We start from the raw sequence: 15,740 nt of genomic DNA, 5'->3' as shown, positions 1-15,740 counted from the left end.
AAGAACACCAGGAAGACCCGCCCTTATGTTCCAGAGAACCAGAGAAGGGGTTAGAAAAGGACATGTAATTAGATTAATTACTCTGTACATGTTTCTCACGCAGTCTAAATGAGCTATCCTTTCTCCTGTACTGTGTTTTTCTCTGCAGAATTTACTCAGGCTTTTATTACAACCAATAAAAGTCTAATTTGTTAAAGATCTTCGGCTGCTGTTGATTTCTTCTGCCACCACAATTGTTATGTTTTACAGTGTTCATTGCTTATCTATATTATTAATTATTCTTATTTTTATTGAATTTAAATGTAATTTCAGTATGTGTTGGTAAGTTTACCAAGGTTCTATATCTATTGTTCACCCTCAACAACTTCCAGAGCAATAAGTTAAAGCACAGCAATGAATATATTTGTCATTATGAACGATAGTGAACAATTTATAACCACTTTCTATATAATTTACATTATGCCGTTTCTTTCTTATGTGATGCAGTACATGTAGTAAACGAGCTGCTGAATATTTAATGTCCCTTTACTCACATTACTGTCTAATATCAAAAGCAGAAGTTTAAGTTGTTCTTGCTCTTCATGTCATGTTGGCCCACATTATCCACAAAATGAGGCTCAGCAACAATATATATTACAGCATTGTATTGCTGCTGTAGTTAGATAAAGGAGAGAGAGTAGCGCTGACTGCACACTCTGGTATTAGATCACGCTATGAAATGTGTTTTTACAGGCTTGATTAAGCTGGGAAAGATGGACACACATGTAATTTTAGGACACTGGTTGTGTCTCCAATACATTTTGAACTAATAAATCATTATGAAATAAAATAAAACTAAAATAAAATTTGTTGGTTTATACTTTCACATCTCACAACGAAGCCAGCACCGAAGACAGAGCTCACCATCATCATCATCATCATCATCATCATCATCACATTTACTCTTATTCATACAAATGAGATACAATCCAAGCCTTTGAGAATGTGGGACTGGCTTTGTGTCATTTGGTGAAATAAAAGGCTGCAGACAGACGGCAGTCAGTAATCTTAGCGTGGCTTGCTGTTGTCTTGTGTTGTTGTGTGTTGCAGAGTTGTATAATAAAAAAAGTAATAAATAATAAAACAATATTATTATTATTTAAATTGGTTTAATAATAATAATTGCATGTGTGCAGCTGTCCATATTTATAACAGAGGTATTTCAACTGGGGGTGTCAAATCACTTGGAACAATAATGTGAGTCTTTTTTTCTGCTAAAAATTATAACTTCCACATTAAAACCCTTAAAACATACAACACCATAGGCCCCGCCCCTTAAAAACCCGACTTCCAGTGAGCACAGTGAAACTTTGCACTTTCAGCAGATCAAACATCCTTCTGGAGTCAAAGTACATCATTCTGCACTGTGAAGATCAAACATCCAACTGTAGGAACAAGAAGAAAAACAGATTTTTCAGTGGAGGGGGGCTTTAATATTACATTAAAAGTTGGTTAAAAGTGTGAATTAAAGATTCCCTGCATGGACAGAATCAATTTGTGTCACAACACACAAAAAAAGGTGCATTAGCCAGCATGTCTGTCGCTGAGGAAGAGGACACGATTTCCAAATGAAGGGCTGGATTGAGTTTAAGGTTTGAAGTTCAGTCGAGCTGCAGACTTCAGTCGATGAGGAGCAGACAGCAGGTCAATATAATTCATTATCAAGTTTACTGAACCAAACATGTGCAACATGGGTTGAGAATATAGCAGAGTGCACAGTCTCTATCTGCCAACATAGGTCTTACACAACGGACACGGGTTCCATATTGATTGGATGAATAAAAAGTTTGCACTTTAAAACTGAGTGCACTGAAACCAAATCAGTCAGCATACCTGTACTGGGAACTAATTACTTATATTATCACTTTAAGTGCAGTCCGTATTATTTGCCGTTGGCTCTGGACAGTGATGGTGAGGTCACAATGAGCTTTAATTTGATGGTGTTCACATCCATTAATATATAAATGAATATCCCTTCGCCAGGTCCATGTCCACTACCCACAGGTTGTTTTCCAAATGAATAAATCCAAGAGAACAGCACTTAAAAAGGGACACAGTGAGGCACTGAAGTTTTAGTTTTCCACAAATTTCTTTCCATTGAATATCAACTTAATTATCTGTTAACATCCTAACATTTGCAGGTTAATCTCTGGTTGTCATTGTTAGCAGACCTCCAGGCTGCAGTGCAGCTCCGTACTCTTCACTGATGAGCCACACTGATTAGACTGAAGTACATGGCATTAGTATCAAATTAATGTTAGTTTCTCTACCTGTCCCTATCCCTCTCTTGTTTGCCCAAACAGGTCCAGTCTCTACTTCTGTCTTTCTGTTATTTGTTATTTCTGTCTTTGCAAGGTTAAATTGTGATTAAAAACAAATTGAATTAAATGAATTGGTCCTAACAGAGAGGATGTAGAAGTAGCGATGGAGAGCCTGCTGATGCTCACTGACCCATTCAGAAAGTAATGTTATTAAACTGAACATAGCCCACATTAATGTTCCTAACATTAGTAACACTGTTGTCGTAACAGGTCATTTGCGTCTCTAATTCTTATAACTTTACAAACTCCCAGGCATCTATGTGTCACAAAAGACCCAGAGGTTTCAATCAAGTGAGAAATAAAAAATGTAACCATATACGTCCAAGTGAACAATAACTAACTTCCTTTGTCCTTTTATGCAACTGGATAAAATTACTGTTCTGCGCATTTTCCCATATAACTGGTGATATTCGGGTGTTGGGTTAAACATTAATACTGCAATTAGATTTGTATGTATGAATTCCAACCCCACTGACCCCACTTGTAAACTGCCCTCTAGTGGATCGTCAGTGTAATGCAGGAAGTACAATTCTCCTATATACCAAATGTTAACCATTCCTGTTTGGCTCCCAGACCGTGGTCGGTCGGGAAGCACTCTCTCCTCGGCAGTTGGCAAACAACAAACGGAAGCTCCACCTTGGTCTTGCGAAGCTGCAGCCTTTATTCACAGACAACTGTAACTTACACAGTACATTTACTGCTAAACTGATAACTTATGGCTAACCCGTTTCTCTCTCTGCTCTGCTGCCATTCACCGCTGCAAACAGTTGCTCTTGTTCACCCACTCACACATCACACACTGCTCTATTAAAGTGTAAATTGGGGTATTCATATATAGCTTTTTATGTAGTCCTCCCTGAAAAGTAGAATTTGAAACTTTTGTGTTCTGTAAATCAAGAAAGTTAGCACAAATAACAGTGACACAGAGATATAAATCACATTCAGAAAACTATATACAGGTACAATAAGTAGAGGGGAGTATTAATAGGTAGAAACAATATACAATGCATTGAAATTAGAAAAATATATACAGGACAGTACCCTAATTTTTATAATAGCTGATTTGGACAAAACAGATTTCACCTCATGGTGCAGTTTCCATATATTCCTGAGTAAAGTAGGACAGTGATCAATATAATATACTACAATATATAGTAATATGTATAATGTGGGATGAGTGTGAAGCAGCTGCTGATGACTCAGTGTTGAAACAACATGAACTAAAGTAACATCTAATGTGAATCAGTGCTAACATTAGCAAGCTGGGCTAACACTTAACAGCATGATGGGTCCTTCCAAATGTTGAATGAGGTCAAATGTTCAATGTACAACTGATGACAACAGCCATCATGTTAAAATCCACGTGGGGGCAAATATTACCTTCCTCTGTGTTCTCATACTGTGAAGAAGGTATTGTGTCTGTTTGATGATACCCCAATGATGAGTCAACGACTAGGACTTGTGGTTAAGAATTACTTTATTTGCAAATAAGCCAAAGAACACAGTACAACTCTTGTACTTCTACACACAGATAAACAGGTGGTGTCATTTCCCTATCCTCATCAATTATCATCAATTTGTCAGGAAAATTCTCCCCCAACCCCCAAAACACACAAACTAACCTTAACCAAAACCCATCAACACCAGAAACAGCATAAGTCTTAGCATAAATTCAGACTATAGGTCTATGACAAATACTTTAGCTTTTGCATTAGTTAAACAGATGTTAATATCATGAGTAAAATGCATCATCAAACACAGTTATACAAAATACAGTCTACTATTATGTTGCAGCAGATGCTAATAAATAAAACAGGGTGTCTACATATAGTCTTACTGGCTCCTCAGTTTGTGTTGAGTCATTGGACTGCTGTTGGTTGTAGTATAGTTATTCTAGTTCTTCTATATCTTCTACGCTCTTGAAGCTTTTCTGCCTAGGCCAATACCAGTCTGACTCAATGTGAAGCCCAAACCAGTTTGAGAAGAAAGCTGTGCATAGAATCAACATAATGTGATATATTTTATAGAAAATTACATTGTTTCAGCTCTATAGAAATCAGCAATATGCCTAACATCCCAAAAAATATGTTAATAGTGACTCTCACATCAGAATATGATTAATTAATGGAGCTTAGTAAGGTCAGATTTAATCCTGTTGAATTATAATAACAATTTTAACTCTTTTAAAATGACGTACAAAGAGAAAGAAACAAATACTAAATGAAACAACAAGCACTAAAGCTACCTTATGTCCTAACAACAACAACATGATAGATTCAACATTTATGTGAAACACAAACCAATTAGAGAAAAAGGCGATAGGCAATATATATTATTATCAATATGTATGAGAATTACATATACAGTATGGCTGCACAATATGGTAAAAAAAAAAAAAAAACTAGCTTGCTAGTGCATCTGTAGAACAGCATTTGTAGGCTGCGGCATCTCTTCTGAGCTAAGCGTTTATCAAAAAATTGGATCTTCTGTGATTTACATATTACACTTGGCCATATATTTTGATTTTGATAATATTTCGATTGATTGCTTCCCTTATATGAGGTCATGTTTTTACACCATAAATTGTCTTGGTCCTTCTTGGTTTAAATGCATTTTTGAATTTTTGAAATGTGTTTGAGTTAAAATGGAGTGTTAAGTTGCTCTTTGAACTTTGAATGTAAATCCATATCCCTACAGGCCAAGAATCTGACAAGTCTTTGCCATTGCTCTCATTCAACTGGACACACGTACACATAATTGTCATTGCGGTAAGCCCAAAAGCATGGGTAAACAGGCTCATTAAATCTGGCTTTAAAAGTGTGGAGGTGAGTCAGTGTGTGAGAAGAGACATTGTAGTAGGACAGAGTGCCAGCAGGCCAGTCCAGAAACAACCCAACTCTGTTGCAGCCAGAGGGAAAAGAAACTTCCCACAACTTACCATTATGCCATGGCTCAAGTGTGCGTTTAAAATCATTTGAAAATTGGCCAACAGACCAAGACATGGTATTATTTCCAAGACTACTCTCTGAACTGCCTGATTTTCTGTCAATTCCCTTGTATGCAACACCGATATAAACAGATTGATGGTGACAATGACTCCACTCTACCTCCCAGTAATGGCGCCCTTTTAACCTCTCTTTGCCCAGAACCTGAGTATGTTTATCAAACCTCTCTGGGTGATCAGGGTATGTCTGCCATGGTCCACATGTTGCCTTTTTGTTTCCCTCAGATAGAGTAAGGTAGTTGTTGGCAGTGTTTGGGTCTAGGTTGACATCACAAGCATCTGATGGAGAGACCAAAACAAAATGTGTTATTAGTTATTCTGATGGTCAAACAGGTTTCTGGAGGACAGAACATTCATATGGGGAATTTGTTACTCAAAAACAAACATGGAAAGTGACTTACACCAGATCAAATCTCTTTTGTCTGTGATAGTCTCCACAGGAGGGAGGTTGGGCTTTGAAAAATCCTCATTGATCAGAATGCCGTCCCTGTAATGGTAGATGGTTGCTCCTGTGTATTTCTTATTTTCAATGGCTGCTACAAGGAAACAGAACCGACTGTTGTTCTTCAGTGCTTTGGCAAGATAATGGAAATCTTTGGCGTTTTTCCTCATTTTGGTGAAAACCTCATCTGAGCAGTACCAGTGGTCTTCAATGCTTCCTAATTTAGGTGATTTTAAGTAGTCAGCCATCACATTCAGGCAGGGGTCAGTGCTCTCCAGGGAGGTGAAAACAAAGCACAGAGCATCCTCTACACCTGGAGCACGAACATCTCTGTCCAGCTTCAACTGATTTGGAGCAATCTTTGTTCCCTGCATTGTTTCTACACAGGACCTGATGATGTTGATCTCTTTCTCTTTATGATCCAGCCAGCTGTTTAGTTTCTCTTTACTGAATGGTGACTTGTCTCTGTCTTCAAAGAGTTGTTTTGTTGAACTCTCATCTTCTGTACCTTCACGGATGAGGGAAAATTTCTTCGCCATGGTCTTCTTCAGGTTAGATTCATAGTCTTCACACAAGTTTCGGAATCTGTCTAACCCTCCTTTAATCTGTGGAAGATTCTCTACCACGCTGTCATCCAGACATTCGTTGTATCTCATTCGTATTTCCCTGAAATCTTCAAGAGCATCTTGTGCCTTCCTCACTAGTCCAACACTGATCCCACTCTTAAGCTCATCAGCTTCGGAATACAAATTCTTCAATGGCATCAGCCAGACCTTCAGAGGAACAGCCTTCTCTCTCTTTTCTCCCAGTAGCTTGGAAAGTTCTGCATAGGTCTTCACTGCCTGTTCAAATGTTGCAGGGTTGCTGTCAAGAATGAAGTCTCCGTAGAATTTGCAGGAGAATTTGTTGGTCAGAGCTTTTTCTTCATCAGTCAGCTTGATGTCAACTTTTCCCTGAATATCTAATGAAGGGATTTTCTTTATCACAGCTTCCATGCCGGCCTGGATGTTCCGAACATTGCTGACATCTAACTTCTGACTGTCAAACACAAAGAAAGCATTTGCCCCATAAAGGATGCCTGTGACTACATGTGTTCCTGAGGACTTCTTAATAATATCTATCTGTTGGAGGTTCTTTGGTTGAAGGTGAGTCACTGACAACTCCTTGAAGGTGGTGGTAGCGTTGTACTGAAGTGTCACTCTGCTCTGATTCTTGTATTTCTTCGTATCATTCAGATATTCAGCAGATCCTCCAACTTCAATCAGTCCACCCATGAAACTGGCCTTCAGAGAAGCGTTAATATCCAGCAGAGAGGACTTGGATTCAATGGTGTCTGATGCAGAAATTTCAAATGTGCTGCCCTCCTGAGAGGTTACTTCATGAGTTTCTTTATCCCATAATGTCACACCTGTAGAAATTGGAGAACATCAGTCATCTGATAAAGCAGGAAATATAAAATCACTCAAAGCTAATTATTAATAAGGAAAGAAATATAAGATTGAGGGTTTATGGTAACAATATACAACATAAGTGTAATTGCGCAAAAACAAAACTTTGTTCCTGTAGGCTTCAAATAAATAAAATATAAAAAATATTTAAAAGAGTTAAATACTGCAGTATAGTATCTTTGAAAACACAATGAGCATTGTCGTCATTAATACAAATAAATTGGTCTCAGGTAAACAAAGGCATTGGCCAGAGAGCACAGGCGAGAAGACAGCACACACAAATGAGACAGAGACACAGATATACATATGTATGTTTATATACAGATATATAGATAAATGTCTATATATACACATATATACACATATGTATGTATATACAGTATATTATGGAATGCTTTGAGGAAATTAATTTATATCTATAATATTAAATATGAATACACGAAATGAAATGTCACGTGATCAAGGCACTACCTTGTGATTTTGATACCAGCCTAATATTATTCCATAAGGATGTTACTGAAAGTGTGGACTGGCTGAGCATACAGTGAATCTATCAGAAGTAGTCCTAATTAATGTGGAGATAATTTACACCCTGGTGAATATTCAGTTACTGTACTGTAGCTGTGTGTTCAAACACAATGCATAGGAAGCAGCAAAAGGTTTAATGTGGTTAAAGCAGGAAAGTCAGTAAATCAATCACTGATCTATGAATGCTTGAATGAAATGATTCTTAAAGTATCTACTGTTCACAGCAGCGTTATATTGTATGAAAGCTTCTCCTTCAGTTACAAGATAAGATAAGATATTCCTTTATTTATCCCCCTTACGAGAGGTTGACAGAGCAGCAATAGGGCAAAGTAGTGCAAAAACAGAGAACAAAGAATATCACAATAAAAATATTACTACACTATGCATTGTTCAAGTAGTATATGGAGTGCAAAATATGAGCAGAAAATTAAACTAAAAACTAAAAAATTTAAACTAAACTAAACTACTAAACTACTAAAGTGGAAATTAAATATAAATAGTGCAAAAGGCTTGTGCGTTGTAGGTAGGAGTTTTAAACCATGAAGTCCCGGATATGTTAAGTTGTTGTGCCGCGCCAGAGCGCAGTGTCTTTATGCACGACTGTTCGCTGAGTTTACCTTCATTAAATTGCCTTAAAATGACAGCAGGCTGCTACCTGCAAACGCTCTTGCACATTAACTACTGAACTATATGGCCCTGTACAAGGTGAGAGAGCGTCAGTTAGATAGGTTATAATAATATAAGCGGTTTCAAGTCTTTATTTTGATAAGGTATTTAATCGTCACCTGTGATCTATATTTACCATCACCCAGCCCTTTTGCATGTTGAGCTGCTGAACATAAATGGACCAAATTAGAAGGTGCGCATGGAGACGCCCATACAGTTCGTACACCTATAATACCACCTTGTGCTTGACATTAAGGGTGCAAATTATGAAATTCTGACTGCAATGCATGTTTGCACCCTCGTAGAACCAGGCCTGAATAATAAAAGACTATAATTACGTATTATTTAAAAAAATAGCATTTAAAAACAAAAATTAAGACATGAAAAGTCTGGTGGGACATGTGCTCTTCCAGCTTGAATGGGCATGACTCGACTGTCTTGAGGCAACATCGTAATAATATTACACATTTAAAAAAATGTGCCTTGATGATGTCATATTTCATTAAATATATTCAGACTTCAATTCTATATATTCAAATTTCATATTATATATATGATAATTTCTTAAATAACATTCCATATATATATGTATATATATATTTATATATATACAGAGAGAGAGAGAGAGAGAGAGATTTTTTTATAAGAGTGTAGTCCAAGTCAAGACTTACCTGGGATCAGTTGATCTGTACGAGCATCATAGAGCATTCCTAGGGTGAAAGGTCGACCCAGGGCAGCAATCTCCATTTTAACTGAGTCCATTTCTCCAACCTGTGGAGAAATGTAAAGTCAGTGACCACATAGGCATCAATATTTAATCTACTGTCTTAAGAATTCAAGTGTTGAGAGTTTGTCACACTGGGAGTCTCCTCCTTCACACAAAAACACAGGACAACAAGAAAAGAGAGTCCTCACCTGGTTGATTGGCGTAGATCAGTTGAGTAGTGGAGATCAGTTGAGTAGTGGAGATCGGTGGAGATCGGCGGAGATCGGTGGAGATCAGTTGAGTAGTGTAGATCAGTTGAGTAGTGGAGATCGGTTGAGTCGTTGAGATCGGTGAAGATCAGTTGAGTAATGGAGATCGGTGGAGATCAGTTGAGCTGTGTGCTAGTCTTGACTTCCAACTGGACTTGTCAGACTGATGATGCTGCAAGATTACTTATACCCTGTCAGATACTCTGTTCTACTGACTCCTCCCATGGCACACCTCCAGACACATGTAACAGACATCAACTGTTTTTCCACAGAGATGAATACACCTATTGGGAAATATGACTATAAAAGGCCTTCCAATAATAAACACATTTCTGTGGAAGGAATACTTAACAGCGCTTTGATAGTCTGATTAACTTCTAAAACAACAATCAGGTGACACCAGAGTAATGGGAGACATTTTGTACATTTTGTAGATGCAAAGCAGGAAATTCAGCTGTAAAGTTTATCTTGTTCAATTCGCCTACCAAACGTTATCAGTGATGACGTTTTGCAAGCAAATTTATGGTGAGATTGCCTTTCCATCATCTTGGTCATACACTGGCAACAGGTGTCTCAGTTACTCAGAAAACGATGAAAACAGGGCTGAGGGCTTTCAACTGTGTTCTTTTGTAGGGTAGTTCCATCCCATAATGTCACACTTTTAAGAATGGAAACATTTTGTTACACAAAGTGACATTTATATTTCTACAACGCTGCAGTCACTGCAGAACAAATACTTTGTTACTGTGCTTAAGTAGTTTTTTCATGTATCTGTACTTTACTTGAGTATTTAGTTTACTGACGACTTTTTACTTTTACTTCCCATATTTTTTCACAAAAATCTTACATTTTAAAAACAGGCTTGTTACTTAAATGGGAATCTGAGCAAATTATCAATTACAGTGCTGCCATTGCATACACATGCATCATGTGGGCACCAAATGCAGAGGGGGCACTAATGATCTAACCATAATAATTATAAGCTAGTGTTACAACGTTTTGCTCTCATTATGGTTGGGCTTCCCTGTCCTCTCATCTGAGGGGCAGAGAGCAGGGCTCAGCTCCACACACACAGAGGACAGAGACAGCAGAGTGGCTGTAGTCACCTTAAATTTTGTTTAAAAAGCAGATTTTTTAGCCAAATAACATTAAAATTGTGGAAGTCGGGCGCCTGGTTAGCTCAGTCGCTCGAGCTGGCGACCCATATATGGAGTGCTGCAGCGGCCTGGGTTTGAATCCAACCTGCAGCCCTTTGCTGCGTGTCGTCCCCTCTCTCTCTACCCACCTTTCCTGTCAACCTTCAGCTGTCTCTATCCAATAAAGGCATGAAAAGGCCAAAAAAATAACTTAAAAAAAAAAAAATTCCATTCATTCAGCACAGAAGCAGCCTTAAGAGATACCAAGAGTGTACATTTTTCTAAAAACATTTTTGGGCTTTTCATTAGTGACAGCTTTCGAATGACAGGACAGGAGAGAGATAGAGATGGAGAGAGAAAGAGGGGATGACATGCAGCAAAGGGCCACAGGTCGGATTCCACCCCTGGGCTGCTGCAGTAAGGACGCATCCTTGGTACATGGCGCGCCAGCTCTATCGGGTGAGCTATCACCTATCTCCCTATACAGTTTCTTTTCGGCAACCTTCATGATATCTGTCAAACAAAATGAAAGCATTTGCCCCATAAAGGATAAAGGATGTTTTGCAAAGCTTTTCTCAGTGATATCTTTTTGTTTCTCGCCCATGGTTACAGGATCGATAGTACAACTTTCACACACTGACAACTGTTTGAAATGGGTAGTCGCTTTGTAATAGTAATAGAGTACTCTATTACATACTCACTCTATTCTGATTGTGGAAATTCTTCATATAATTCTGGATTTAATTGAAAGCTTTCAACTGTGTTCTTTTGTGGGACAGTTTTCTCCCATAATGTTAAACCTTTAGGAATTGGAACATATTTATTTTATTTTTTGGGGGGCGGGAGGCTTTTCTTTAAATTAATTGCGACGGCAGAAGAGTGACATGTAAGGGGGGCCCATTTAGCCCATTTACCCAAAGATCTGTACATTCTGCTCCTTACATTAAAAGAACACCCTTGTTTTGTTACTTTACTTGGAATGCCTTTGAGGGGAATTATGAATTTTTACAGTGCTACATACACATGCACAGTCTAATGATCATTAATCATAATAAATATAATATGAATACCCCCTAATAGTTGAGTTAACTGTTAGTCAACGAGAAGAGTCTGCAATGAAGCTGAGCTGACACCGGAACCAAACACAGCCTTCAACACCGTCAGAGATCTTGACACATGGCACATTCATGTGGTGGATGGAGAGGAGGAAAGGCGAGAAGGGTGAGGCTGTTAGAATTTAACAGGTAGCTGTTAAAATATAGATAATAATTATATTAATATCATAAACATTACACAATCGGACTACTAGTCAGTTTATAGTTTAGGGACAGCCCTAAATTATAATGTTATTTAAAAGGCACAGCACCCAGTGTTACCATGTTTAACTGTTATATGGTCAGGCTTCTCTGTCCTCTCCTTTAAAGGACAGAGAGCAGGGCTTAGCTCCACATGTGCACACACACACACACACACACACACACACACACACACACACACACACACACACACACACACACACACACACACACAGCACAGGAAATGGGGACAAAAACCCTTTATCTCGATTGAGCACATAAAGTTATAGCTTTGCTACTTGCATCATACACACAGCAGCATAAGTCTTACACATTTATATTTCTGTGTAACTGGAATTTGAGTGAAACGGATAAAGAGCTTTATTTTTAAGGAGAGTTTTGGTCATTTTTAAATTCAGTATGGTTTTAGACAAATAACATTTAAAAAACTTGTAGTTAGTTTTGCTCGTAGTTGTGTAATAAATAATGACTGTAAGCAACACAAAGCATTTCTATTTCACAGTCAAACTTGACAGATAATATAAATTATACACTTGTAGCGGTTTTTCAACTACATAAGCAAGTTACTACATTAGATGAGTAATTCCTTCAGTTATGTTTACATGTTGCAGGATAAAGTATTTAACGCAGCCTCATTATGGGAAGTTTTTATAGTCTCAATAAACTTATGTGTACAAAGAACAGATGGGAGGTTACAGTAATGATTATACAGTAATAAAGTTCCTGTGAGCAGAGCTGTGACAGACAGATATATCTAGAAATATAGTTTTAGTAAGAATGGAGTCTCAAGACTTACCTGTGACTGGTTGTTTGTACTGACATGTAACTCTACTCTGATTATGGAATTTCTTTGTATCTTTCAGATATTCAGCACATCCTCTGACTTCAACCAGTCCACCTAGGAAACTGGCCTTCAGAGAAACATCAACATCCAGCAGGAAGACTTTGATTCAATGGAGTCAGACATATTAATTTGAAATGTACTCCAGTCCTGTTACTTTGGTTTGAATACATTTGAGTATCGATTATTACAGCGCCACCGTGACATACATGCACATCATGCTCTGGGCACCAAATACAGACGGGGCACCAACATAGCTTAATGATCATTAATCATAATAACTATAATGTTATATACAAGGCACAGCTAGTTTTACCATGTTTTACTGTCATTATGGTTGGGCTTCCCTGTCCTATCCTTTGAGGGGCAGAGAGCAGGGCTCAGACACACACACACACACACACACACACACACACACACACACACACACACACAGAGGGCAGAGACAGCAGAGTGGCCATGGTGGAGTTTACTCGAGTGGACGACAGCTCAATTATTAAAATATAAAAAGTAGAAAAACCATATTTGCACCTGCTTTATCTGGAGTTGTTCCAACCACAGTGTGCTTGTTAATCTAATAATGAATGAAGCTGTCTGTACTTATACTGATGTCAGTGTGTTTGATGTCAGAAATATTATTTATTTAACTGGCATTTTAGATTTATTTCCAGTGCAATATTATTGAGTTTATATAGTGCCTTTGCTGTTGCTGCTCTGGAAACAATATTTAGTTTTTTTTAATATAATTTATAATCCAGTTCAGAACAATATTTAGATTTCAGAGTATAACGAGGGATATATCAGGCAGCAAGTGAACATTTTGTTCAGTTGATGTGTTAGAAGCAATAAAAATGGGCAGCGTGAGGATCTGAGAGACTTTGACAAGGGCCACATTGTGATGGAGGACTGGGTCAGAGCATCTCCAAACCTGCAGCTCTTGTGGGGTGTTCCCGGTCAGCAGAGGTCAGTACCGATCAAAAGTGGTCCAAGGAAGGAAAAGAGGCTCATTGATGCAGGTGGGCAGTGAAGGCTGGCCCTTGTGGTCTGATCCAACACACGAGCTACTGTAGCTCAAAATGCTGAAACAGTTAATGCTGGTTCTGATAGAAAGGGGTCCGAACACACGGTACAGAGTAGTCTGCTGGTCCCTATGTGAGGTTAAAATAGTGGTACTGTTCTATTTAATTATTTTGAAGTTCCTGTGAGCAGAGCTGTGACGAGCAGATATGTTTAGATATATAGCTTTAGTAAGAATGTTGTGTAAGTTAAGACCTTTACCTGTGATCTGTAGAGCAGGAAGGAGCCTACATAATGTTCTTATGTAGTAAAGTTGAAGTTGAAGAGTACCATCCTTCGCAGTATCTGAGGCCATTTCTCCAACCTGTTCAGAAATGTGGAAATTGACCACACAACCATCAGTACTACATTAACACTGTCATGAACAATACAAGTGTTCTTCAACTCTCCTTCACACAAACAGAAAGGATGACGAAGATAAGAGACAGAAAGACAGTTTGTGCCGTGAAATGAATTGAAATTTGTGTATAATGTAATTGTGTTGGTCTGCTCTGTATATGTAACTTCTAATGCACGTCTGCCCTGAGATTTGTGATTTTGGCCTGTATAAATAAAATTTGACTTGACTTTGAAATGAAGTATTTCTCCTCTAGGTACTAATCTGACAGTGTATGACACAGACTGGATTTCAGTGAAAGTTTAAATATCACCCAGTTTGCACCCAGTTTGTCCTCACCTGGTGAAGTTGTGGAGATCACTTGAGTTGTGCGAATCTTATTGGCTTCCAACTAAAGCTGCCAGTCTGATATCTGCAATGTTGGAGGAGATTTCATATCCTGTCAGATAGTCTCTTCCACTGATTCCTCACGTGCCCCACCTCCAGACCTCATTTAGTGACTGCTGGAGTTTGACCAAGCTTCTAATATTGTGAGGTGGGGTGTGGCTTCGTGAGGTTGAGCTTATCTGAAGTATCTGTAGTCATGCTGTTCATCAGCATCTTGATATGCCACACCTGTCAGGTGGTCACTAACATGCATTTTAACAAATTTGTGAACAAAATTTTAGAGAAATAAACAATCTGTTTGCATAAAAGAAGAGTAGAAGAGTAGCAGTAATTTTTTCACATATGTAAAATGATTAAAGTAACCCATGATAACCTTTCTTCTGAGTTAATCATTGCAGGGAACCAACTGCTTCCCTTTTCTTTTTTATTACCCAAATGTCCTCTTGTTGTCCCTAGGTGGGTTTGTAGTGTGGTGTGACACGTATTTACACATGGGCCCTTTCATTTCAGTTCCATTGTATTTACAGGAAGGACAATAGAAAAATTATCTAGTGAAACAAAGAAGAAAAGAGGAACAACTAAGAACAATGAAAAAGGTGACAATCTTTTTCCCGTATGATAAAGATTGTTGTTTGGAGACCGACTGTAAAACACCAGATGTTGGAATACAGTGCAACAATTAAAATAATAATAATAACTTTCACAGAAAAGTAAATTGTAATCTGTCACAAGCTGATCATAGACTCTTCAAGTTAATTTGCACAGTGGACTGAAATGAGTGGTTAGCATTTTAGGGCCTTTTGGTTGAAGCTGCTTCCAGCACTGAAGTAAGACTGTTATCCAAAGCTCATTTGACCTTAAACAAGAGCAATATATATATGATTTATCAGGTTTGCTGATGTTTTTCCACACCCAAGCCCTTAAAAGTGAAGTGACTGCTTGAAGGAGGTTTTAAATGATTGTTTGTTGAACTTTAATGTATGAAACTTGACCTAAGTGCAATGAAATAACTCATTCTCTGATCTGTACCAAAGTAAAAAGACTCCAACTCTGTTTATAGGCCTCCTCAGCTGAGAAGCATTAAAAAAAACACCCTTCTTGACAAAGAATAAACAAAGGCCGTAAAAAAAAAAGAATAAACAACCAGATAGCTACCATCACTTGTCTCTGAATGTGATTTTTAGCCTTTGAATAACTTTAAATGTCTCCGAGCCATAGAAGGA

At 38.0% G+C, this 15,740-nt stretch overlaps 3 protein-coding genes across 4 annotated transcripts in view; 1 reads left to right on the top strand and 2 right to left on the bottom strand.

Annotated features, from left to right (window-relative positions):
- Positions 1-15,740, bottom strand: part of LOC127372978 (stonustoxin subunit beta-like) — a 56,841-nt gene that overhangs the window by 7,545 nt on the left and 33,556 nt on the right. The window contains exon 1 of one of the 2 annotated variants that reach the window (XM_051416991.1): positions 14,470-14,491. The exons of the other annotated variant lie outside the window; for it this stretch is intronic. The gene's annotated coding sequence lies outside the window, so the exon portion shown is untranslated. Of the gene's footprint in view, positions 1-14,469; positions 14,492-15,740 lie in introns of those variants that run through there. 2 annotated transcript variants of the gene reach the window in all.
- LOC127373010 (uncharacterized) overlaps positions 1-15,740 on the top strand; it is a 466,807-nt gene that overhangs the window by 437,295 nt on the left and 13,772 nt on the right. The window lies entirely within an intron of this gene.
- LOC127372981 (stonustoxin subunit beta-like) lies at positions 3,820-9,689 on the bottom strand. Its single transcript, XM_051416993.1, has 4 exons — positions 9,364-9,689; positions 9,120-9,219; positions 5,766-7,214; positions 3,820-5,643 (listed from the first exon to the last, which is right to left on the bottom strand). Exons 2-4 carry the CDS (start codon positions 9,208-9,210, stop codon positions 5,090-5,092), a joined length of 2,094 nt encoding a protein of 697 aa, XP_051272953.1. The 5' UTR covers positions 9,211-9,219; positions 9,364-9,689; the 3' UTR covers positions 3,820-5,089.

Source organism: Dicentrarchus labrax, unplaced genomic scaffold, assembly GCF_905237075.1.
Source record: "Dicentrarchus labrax unplaced genomic scaffold, dlabrax2021, whole genome shotgun sequence".
Lineage (NCBI taxonomy): Eukaryota > Metazoa > Chordata > Actinopteri > Moronidae > Dicentrarchus > Dicentrarchus labrax.
The sequence above is the reverse complement of the archived record's forward strand: the minus strand, read 5'-3'. Positions and strand labels throughout refer to the sequence as shown.

Coding starts and splice junctions, on each gene's coding strand:
- LOC127372981 (XM_051416993.1), bottom strand. CDS start 9,210: ATGGACTCAGTTAAAATGGAGATTGCTGCCCTGGGTCGACCTTTCACC. Junction 7,215..9,119: donor TACAGATCAACTGATCCCAG/GTAAGTCTTGAC, acceptor CAATTTCTACAG/GTGTGACATTATGGGATAAA. Junction 5,644..5,765: donor CAAAAGAGATTTGATCTGGT/GTAAGTCACTTT, acceptor TCTCTCCATCAG/ATGCTTGTGATGTCAACCTA.